This window comes from Tripterygium wilfordii, chromosome 16, assembly GCF_013401445.1.
Source record: "Tripterygium wilfordii isolate XIE 37 chromosome 16, ASM1340144v1, whole genome shotgun sequence".
In the NCBI taxonomy this organism is placed as follows: Eukaryota; Viridiplantae; Streptophyta; class Magnoliopsida; order Celastrales; family Celastraceae; genus Tripterygium; species Tripterygium wilfordii.
Genome location: NC_052247.1, coordinates 5,719,091 through 5,728,866, shown reverse-complemented (window position 1 = coordinate 5,728,866; position 9,776 = coordinate 5,719,091). Strand labels below are relative to the sequence as shown.

The following is a 9,776-nucleotide window of genomic DNA, read 5'->3' as shown; positions in this document are numbered from 1 at the left end:
TGTTGAAAAACTTGTCAGTTTCTCAGTGGAAAGGTGAGAGTCGATGGGAACAGTATTTGGAAGGAAGGAAGCCATTGATTAAAGTTTAGAAGAAGAATAGAGGAAAAGGTGAGGGCTTTCTCAAACAAATTAGGAAGTAAAGAGGCGTGCATGAGTGAGAAGACTAAGAAGCAGCAGTTGATCAAATTAAATGAGGTAAGAGAAGAGTTTGAATTTTAAATGGATTTTATTTGATGGTAACTGACATTTGAGAAGGATCTTTAAGAGGGCGAAAAATCAGCTTTAAATCCAACTTTGAACAGTTGAATTCAAGTTGGGGGGCAATTGTTGGCACCAAAAATATGTTGGGTCAAATGGGCTTAGAACATGTGCAAGGCCTATTGTGCAGCCTATTATGATTTGGATTGTTATGGCCTATACGCCTATTTTGTTGATAAGGAGAGACTCAATTGATTAGTATAATTGCCCAAGCAGAGTTGTGTTGGAAGTGGTCCTCAAAAAGTGGAAAAAGTGGTGGCAGTTACAACAAGGTGGTCCACGTGGCAGCGCATGAGAGAAATGAGGGAAGTTGTTGTGGGAAGGTGGTATTAACTTTCAACCGACGGAACATGGAGCAAATCAAGGTTAACCGCAGTAAGATCATGGTTTCATGGAGATTTTCGTGCAAAGGAGAGAAAGTATAAAAGCTGGTAGATAGACAGAACAATATTCACACAAACAGACAAAAAACTCAAGCCCAAGGGCACTTTCAAGCTTTTGAGCATTCTAATTACTTTCCAAATCCTTGTCAATTTCAAACAAATATCATGTTGTTCATTCCAAATTCCTTTGTGTTTATTCCTTGTCAAGTTTCAATGCCAACCATCATTGTGTAAATTGTTCTTGGTGTTTATTTATTCTTCTTCATTCCAATCTCAATAAAACGCACTTCAGTGGAGTTAGGGAACCTAGAACTATTAAGGTCTCAAGATAGTTCGTTCAATCGTCTAGATAGAAGTCTTATTTACATTCGGTGCATTTCATTCAAATTAGTGTAGGAAACTATAAGCCTTGGCACACCTGCAATTCATCATCACCTTGGGCCACTTTTTGATGACAACACTAATTAAAAAGTAGATGCAGAGTCTATGCTTAATGGGGGATCATTGTGAATCTCTCTTCTTCTTCTTCTTCTTCTAGTCTTCATGATGGTCATGGTGGTCTTCATCTCCTGTTTCCTTGGCACTACCTGACATGTTCTATCATGGTAGATCACAGGAAACTGTCCTCTTACTTGTTGCTTGAGTTGTTAGGTCAAAACTCTTCATAACCGCAAACATCTTCAAAGTAATGGGGATCATGGTGAAAGTGCCAAGTTGTGTCCCTTCTTCAATGTGCACAAGAGAGCATTAGGAACATGTAGCTTACTATACTCTCCTAGAATGTAGGTTTCATGCTTGCTATTGAAGGAAAGAGGCTAACGGTTATAATTTGTTATTGCTTCTGGTTTCTTGAACATGGGAAGGTGTCTCCTTGCTCGAAGTGTAGGACGAAATCACCTCTGGTCTCTGGTTGTTATACAATTACTGAAAACGTGTATGAGACAAGTTAGGAATGTGTAGGTTGCAAACTTTGAAATCTTTTGAGCCACTTCTGCATTTATCCATCTAAAATCTCGATCTTAAGCTAACACACTATTTTAAAATAGAATAAAACAATTTTAACAATAAATCCATAGATTTCAACCGTCCGGACACATTCCCTTTAGACAGTCTTGATTTCTAGCAACTAACCCTTGGATTTGAGCTCAAATAATATCATATTACCTGCAAAATGATCAAACATTAGTGTAAAAATCCTCCTGCTTCGGCCACGTGTTCACTAATAATTGGATGAGCATGACAATTGGCGGGGCCCATGCTGCCATGTGTCATCCGGTTCTACTTTTCATACAAACACAAATCCACCCAAATTTTTATTTATTTATTTCAAAAATATTATCCCAGTCATTTCAATAATCAATCTTAGCTATTGATTGGTCTAAGTGTAAGGGTCCACAAAACTTGATGAACATCAATTAAGGGACATAATTAATTATTGGGATGACTAAGAACCCATAAATGAAATCCCTATCACTTTTGTATTTATGGTGGGGACTATTTGCACTCTCCATTTTCTCATTCACACCCCAAAACCCACAAAAAAACTTAGGCTGTTAACACCCCAATGCGTCAAATTGAGACTCATTCTCTCCTCTCCTCTTTTCTTCACTCTCTCTGTGTTTCGTCTCTCACCTCTACCTCTCTGTTTTGTTGACGTTGATGGGCGACGACGATTACCACATCGATCAGGACAACATTTGAGTTCCTGGGTGTTTGGGAGAGGAGATCTGGTTATGGATTCAAGAGAGATCTCCAAGCGGTATCTCAAGTCATCAATTCTTAAGGGAGGAGACAATCATCTACTTAATTTCTATCGAGGGAATAATGTATGTATTTTCATCTGCTGAATTTCTATTGAGGTTGTTAAATGTCTTATGACTGGCTAATTTTCAATTCCATGGGAGCTCAGGTTCTTATCACTTCTTACCTTGCAAATTGTCATCTGGTTAGTGATTCCAGCCACAAAAAATGATCTGATCATGCTAACAACACTCTGGCTCTCATGCTAACAATACTCTATTTTTTGACAAGAAACCTATATGGGGTGTGTTCAGTTTTTTTTTAAAAAACATCAAAATGGGGTGTATTCAGACTAGACCATATTTTAATGGGGTTTCTTAGTTTTGGAGTGTGAATGGAGAAACAAGGAGTGCAAATAGTCCCCACCGTATTTATTTTGTTGTCCAACTGTCCAAGTTAATCTGATCACTTGCTTACAACGACATCGTTTCATTCTGAAGAGAAACCCTCATCCCGCTCGTCCTTCTCGTAAAATCTTTAAACGGACGGAATTGAGCTCTCTCTCTCATACTCGCAGTCCGCAGCAGTCATGGGCAGCAAGGATGGGGACCCGTCGCTGGGTTACCTAACCAGGAAAGACACAGAGGTGAAGCTACCACGGCCCACACGCGTCAAGAACAAGACGCCTGCCACAGTCCAAATTACAGCAGAGCAGATCCTCCGCGAAGCTCGAGAACGCCAGGAGGCAGAAATCCGGCCGCCCAAGCAGAAAATTACTGACCCCACCGAGCTTGCCGACTACCGTCTTCGCAAGCGTAAGGAGTTCGAGGACCTAATCCGTCGTGTGCGATGGAACGTCAATGTATGGATCAAGTACGCCCAATGGGAGGAGTCCCAAAAGGACTTCAATCGTGCCCGCTCTGTCTGGGAGCGTGCCCTAGAGGTCGACTACCGCAATCACACGTTATGGCTCAAGTATGCCGAAGTCGAGATGAAGAACAAGTTCATCAATCATGCCCGAAACGTCTGGGACCGTGCCGTTACTCTACTCCCGAGGGTCGATCAGCTATGGTACAAGTATATTCACATGGAAGAAATTCTTGGCAATATCGCTGGTGCGAGGCAGGTTTTTGAGAGATGGATGAGTTGGATGCCGGACCAGCAAGGCTGGCTTTCATACATCAAGTTCGAGCTGCGTTATAATGAGGTAGAGCGTGCTAGGCAGATTTATGAGCGTTTTGTACAATGCCATCCAAAGGTATCTGCATATATTAGGTATGCAAAGTTTGAGATGAAGAATGGTGAGGTTGCGCGTTCAAGGAATGTTTATGAAAGAGCAGTGGAGAAGCTGGCTGATGACGAGGAGGCAGAGCAGCTCTTTGTGGCTTTTGCAGAGTTTGAGGAGCGGTGCAAAGAGAGTGAGAGGGCCAGGTGTATTTACAAGTTTGCTCTAGATCACATACCTAAGGGGAGGGCTGAGGATTTATATAGGAAGTTTGTGGCTTTTGAGAAGCAATATGGAGATAGGGAGGGTATAGAGGATGCCATTGTGGGGAAGAGGAGGTTTCAGTATGAGGATGAAGTGAGGAAGAATCCATTGAATTATGATTCCTGGTTTGATTACATTAGGTTGGAGGAGAGTGTGGGTAATAAGAATAGGATTAGGGAGATTTACGAGCGAGCTATTGCAAATGTGCCTCCTGCTGAAGAGAAGCGTTATTGGCAGCGCTATATTTACTTGTGGTAAGTTTTTGTTTTGTCTAGATTTATTTGGTTAGTTCCTCAAAGACTCAATGGTGTTAATTTGCATTACCTTTAATTGTTGATTCTAGGATTAATTATGCTCTTTATGAAGAGCTAGATGCAGGAGAAGTGGAGCGCACTCGTGATGTATACAGGTATAATACTCTTGTTGGGTTGACAGTTTTTACCTCGTTAGTAACATACATTTTGTTGTTATTTCTAAAAAAGATATGTTTTGTTATATTTTTATGTGAACTTCATTTTATATGAAATACTGCTGCTTCATGACTTTCTAGGAGACCAGCATTGTTGTATATGTGCTAGATCCTTCTCCTGGTGTCCATCTGGACCATTAAAGTTGAAACTTGATCTATGAGTGAATATGTAAATTTAGAACTTCTGCATCTCTTGATTTAATCTCTAATGTCTACTTTTCAATCAAATGTGTAACTTTGTTGGTACTCTTATTGGGCTCATCTTGGGATAACAAAAGAGAAAAACAAAGTGGAGGTTCCTTAGATGGTATACTATACCATGTACTTCCAAGGTGCCTCGTGTAAGGGTAGGAAACATGCAATTGCATTTGCCAGACTATGACAATGGGTCATATTATCTGAAGCTGTAATTAAGTTCAGCTTCTCCCAGCTTATTTATATTCGATCCCTGTGCCCATACTCATAATATATATACTGTATATTTGTATAACCTAAATCCATGAACCGCATTTTGATAATCATATGTTATTTTTAACTTTCCTTTTGATTTAGTTGCCCTCCTTTATGAAGTGACTACATCTGTAGAACTTATATTGATTGGGTTCGAATTGAAAACAGTGATTGTGGGTGGAATTCCTCTTGAGGGAGGATATTCATTGTGTATGAACAGATGTAAAAGGGGACATCATCAAAGTGTTTGATGTGTTTCTCGCATATGGAGGTTGTGTTAATTCTTTAATTTTGGCTTCCAAATTGTCTTGACACTTGAAAAGATTATAGGCATTAAGCTTTAAGGTTTTATATCTATAAGCCTTGTGGAAAGCTTGTATAAGTTATGCCAAGGTTGTCTTCAAGAAGTGGTTAAGATTGTTGGACCATTCCAAAATGGTGTTTTGGACTGAAAACTTTTAAATGCATCTATAGCTGCCATAAGGTCATTGATTTTCGAATAAAAGTTAAGCCATTTATGTAATTTCCATATGAAGAATGACCACAATAATGTTTAATTGGAATTTTTATTTTCTCCTTTTTTTGGAGTAATTATGTTTTGGAGCTGGGGGGTCTAGTTAGATCAAATAATTTGCAACATCTTTGTTGTGCCAATATTGTGTATGGTCTAGTTCAGTACTTTTGTTCCCTTCAGTTCACTGTATCTGTTTTTTTAGGCTTCAAGTCCTTGGTGGCCTCTAATAAACCTTCTTTTGCTTTAAAGAATAGTTTTGAGGTACTCTTCTCTGTTTCATAGCAGTTTTGAGGTTAATAGTAAAGCTCAATAGAGTGGGACCAATTATCTCAGCAAGTTGTTGATATCAATGTTTTGGCATAATTGCTGGTTGTATGTTCTCTTCAGTTCTTTATGTGGTCTCTCTTTAGAGCAGAGAGGAAAAATCTTGGGGACCCCATTATTGTGAGAATTGAGAAGAGACTTAAGGGGGAAAAAGAGTCGAGCCTTTCTAAAGGCATAACAGTCACTGTTATAAAGAGGTGCTTTTTAAGTCTTGTCAAAGTCTATAGGTGCAGTTCATGCCAAAGTCTCCAATGGCAGTATCTACAGCAATGGCTGGAGATTATCCAAAGCAGATTCTTATGGGTAGCTCTCGTGAACAGCCGGTATAGCATATGGTGAAATGGGATTTAGTTCTATGACGGAGGCAATGAGGTGGGTTAGAGATCATATCTTTATCGCTTTTAAGGAGAATTGTTAGCATCAGACTATGAGATTAACCATAACCTTTTTTTGAATGTCAAAGGAAACACAATATTTTCCTTTGGTGGGATTTGGAGGGAAGTGAGAAAGGACTGCGGAGATTCCTTTTTTTTTTTTTAATTTTTTATGTTAAGTTAGTGATGCAAAATGGAATATTATTTTTTTTTGTCATGAATGTTGTGTGGCTCAACTCCCTCTATATGACTCCGTTTGTGTAGCAAGATGCAAGGAGGACCAGCTTTGATAGAGGATAATTTATGAGATGTTGTCAAACTTCTGTGATACAATTTTCCAATGTATCCCAATTCTTAATGGAGATGTTCATATTTTGCGGGTGACTTCAAATGATGGGGCTACTATCGATTTCTTTCTCCTTGCTTCCAACCGGAATTGGGAAGGTGGATGAAAAGATTTTCTATGGAAAGAATGTAAGGTAGAGAGTCACAATGGGGATTGCTGCTTGTATGTGTGGAGGATATTAACTGGAAAAATTCATAAAAAAGGGGGGGACAATCTTCATTAATAGATGCTATGTTAGTAGGGAGGAAGGAGAGTGGGTGCCATCATTTTCTTCATTGCAGTTGCATGAGGAGAATTTGGGATGTGGCAAAGGCAAAGTAATGAGAATATCTTGGGTAGAAGTTGACTAGGTTTAGAAGGAATCGAGTGCATGGGGCTTTCATCTTTTAGATTTTATCAGGTTTGACCCTTTGGTTATTTTTCTCAATATTCAAAAGGAAGTTTTACTTCTCAGTAAGATGAAGCAAATGCCCTTTTTTTTTAATGAGGATGTTTCTTTTTACCAAGTTGAGTAATATGCAAAATAGCGCAATTCTAGGATATTTCAGGACAAAGAGTGCTCGATTGGGGTTTTTTTGGATTGCTGGCTCTCTGAACTCAAGCTTTGTCTGAGTGGTTCTTGTTCTAATATTTTTGAGAACCTTAATCCTTGATCTGTTTGTTCTGTGGGTTGCACCCCCTTGGTGCTGTTAATAAATTTTTTCTTGCAAAAAAAAAAAAAAGCAAAATAGCAATCTTCTAATAGGATTGCTGTTCATCAAACTCCCGTTTCTTGTCAGCACCTCTCTCTCTCTCTCTCTCTCTCTCCCCCTAACAGAGTAAAATACTCATGTCTTTGTCTTTTATGTAATTTCAAATGGAAGGATTGGTACGACAAACTGAAATGATTTCTGATCACGTTTGTGTTCTGTGCCAGGGAATGTATTAAACTGATTCCTCACAAGAAATTCTCATTTGCAAAAATATGGCTTTTGGCTGCCCAATTTGAAATACGCCAGTTAAATCTCAAGGATGCTCGACAAATTTTAGGCAATGCAATTGGGCAGGCTCCTAAAGGCAAGGTAATACCTAGGTTGATCTCTAGAAATTTAATGAATTCCATCGAGTTTGTATATTTTGAATTTCCTACGTTGTTGCAGGTTTTTAAGAAGTATATTGAGATAGAGCTAGATCTTGGTAATATTGACCGTAGCCGAAAATTATATGAGAAATATCTGGAGTGGTCTCCTGAGAATTGCTATGCATGGAGCAAATATGCTGAACTCGAGAGATCTTTGAGTGAAACTGAGCGAGCAAGGGCTATCTTTGAGCTTGCAATAGCCCAACCAGCATTGGACATGCCGGAGTTGCTGTGGAAGGTAACCTAAAGTACATCAAGATCTTTTGTTTAAGCTTATAGAGCTGAAATTTCTCCCTGCTTGAATTTAGATCCCTTTCTTCTTTCAAACTCTTCTGAGTTTTTAAATGGTTATTTGCCTCTTAATCTTTAGTTACATACTTACATCATTCTCACTGCTGCTAGGGAGGAAGTTTAATTATTTTTAAAATTAATAATAGATATCATAGTCATTCATCTGGTCCTCTGATATCTCATTGTAGCTGGATTTTCGATGCGTCACGTATTTTTTTCCCACACTATAGTATGCTGTCTTTTGCACCAAGGTGCCTGGTTTTATTTTTTGCGTAACAGTTTTCTGTACATTTTTAAAAGCATTGTGAGGAAGAATAAATAGTGTGTTTTAAATTGAGGGGCATTTTTTCTCTTTATTGTTTGGAAGGCTGAGGGTTATTTTCTTTAAGAATACCTTGAATGGTTTTGTTGATAGTTTTTTCTTTTAGCTTCCTTTTATTATTGTTAAAAGAAAAGAGAGTTTGCCCCTTTTTGGTAAAAAAATGTTAATGCATTGATTATTTCTTGGTGTCAGAAAATCAAGAACTTATATGTATCTTAATGTGGATAACAGGCATACATTGACTTTGAAATATCAGAAGGTGACTTTGACAGAACAAGGGAGCTCTATGAGAGACTTCTAGATAGAACAAAGCACTTGAAGGTGTGGATAAGTTATGCAAAATTTGAGGCAACTGCCTTGGATGACAACGGCGGTGAGGAGCAAAAGGAGCTGTGTATTCAGCGTGCAAGAAGTAAGTTATCTTTACCATTTTTTAATTTTACATTTATGTGTTATGTCGCTTGATTGAATCTCAATTTTCTTTTTGGGCCTTTTGTTTGGCTTTATCAGGGGTTTTTGAGAAAGCCCTTAACTACCTTAGGACATCTGCTCCTGAACTGAAAGAAGAACGGGCGATGCTTTTAGAAGAGTGGTTGAACACGGAGAGTAGTTTTGTTGATTTTGGCGATGTTAGCTTAGTCCAGCCTAAGCTGCCGAAGAAAATCAAGAAGAGGAGGAGTGTTGTTACTGAGGATGGCTTGACTGGGTATGCAACTGCCTTTTATATGCACATTCATCTTACTATGTCCGCATATGAACAACTATTCTCTTTTTCATCAGTTGCTTATGCAAAAAATTTAATATTTTGCAGGCAAGAGGAGTACTTTGATTATCTATTCCCAGAGGAAACTCAGACAGCAAATCTGAAGATATTGGAAGCTGCCCATCGGTGGAAGAAGCAAAGGCTGCCTTCTTCTGATGATGACTAAGGTTCGCATAATGTGATGTTTCATTTTTGAGTTGTGAATTATTTACAGAGATTGTATATAATGAACTGTAGAATGTCTTTTGTAAAAATTATTTTGTTATGGCTGTCAAAAATAGGATAACCGATGTAATTCGAGTTCAACCAAGACCAACTTTTCTTCCATGGAAACTCCCTGGAAGTTGTGGGATTCCTTGTGTCTGGGCAGTATACTCATCTTGTCGTAGCGATGTCTGTTGATAGATAGTGGCGTTGATGGATACATATCAATCTGAATAAAAACAGACAACATGTAGAAGGAAAGCTCTCTATTAATGTCAAGTTTTTAGAAGCTGATTTGTTCTTGTAGGAAGTCTTTTTTATTTATTGTTTTTAGAAGTCCGGATCTTTTAACTTTCAGAAATTTGTTTCAAAGATCAAAAGCCTTTTCTTCACTTTGTCGACCAGATCACCACCAAGCTGCTATTAATTCTCACAGGCATTGTTATTAAACTCGGCCCGGCCCGGCCCGGCCCATTGGTTAAACCGGGATTCAGTCAGTCTCACAGGCGGGTCAATTCTCATGTGGGCCCTTTTAAACAAATGGCCCGCAAAAATTCGGAGAAACCCGCAACACTCTTGGACAACTCGTGAGGCCTGAAAATTTTCCGTAGTGATATATGGCCCAACATTTGGTGATCCAAAAAGAACGCAAATCTATGTGGCAATTTGACTAGGATGTGAGAGAAAATGGTAGTCCAAAACATGTAAGACAAATGAGATAAATTTTGA

The 9,776-nt window shown here is 38.7% G+C and overlaps 1 protein-coding gene across 1 annotated transcript; it reads left to right on the top strand.

The window, feature by feature from the left end:
- Positions 1–2,869: 2,869 nt before the first annotated feature.
- On the top strand, positions 2,870–9,348 carry LOC119981189 (crooked neck-like protein 1). Its single transcript, XM_038824242.1, has 8 exons — positions 2,870–4,124; positions 4,214–4,279; positions 7,264–7,408; positions 7,487–7,705; positions 8,312–8,492; positions 8,591–8,786; positions 8,892–9,010; positions 9,125–9,348. Exons 1-7 carry the CDS (start codon positions 2,971–2,973, stop codon positions 9,007–9,009), a joined length of 2,079 nt encoding a protein of 692 aa, XP_038680170.1. The 5' UTR covers positions 2,870–2,970; the 3' UTR covers position 9,010; positions 9,125–9,348.
- The last annotated feature ends 428 nt before the right edge of the window (positions 9,349–9,776 follow it).

What these genes read in the sequence shown, in the direction of transcription:
- LOC119981189 (XM_038824242.1), top strand. Translation starts at nt 2,971, where the DNA reads ATGGGCAGCAAGGATGGGGACCCGTCGCTGGGTTACCTAACCAGGAAA. An exon ending in TGCCGGAGTTGCTGTGGAAG is followed by an intron (nt 7,706 to 8,311) that starts GTAACCTAAAGT and finishes TGTGGATAACAG; the next exon opens with GCATACATTGACTTTGAAAT. An exon ending in GTGTATTCAGCGTGCAAGAA is followed by an intron (nt 8,493 to 8,590) that starts GTAAGTTATCTT and finishes TGGCTTTATCAG; the next exon opens with GGGTTTTTGAGAAAGCCCTT.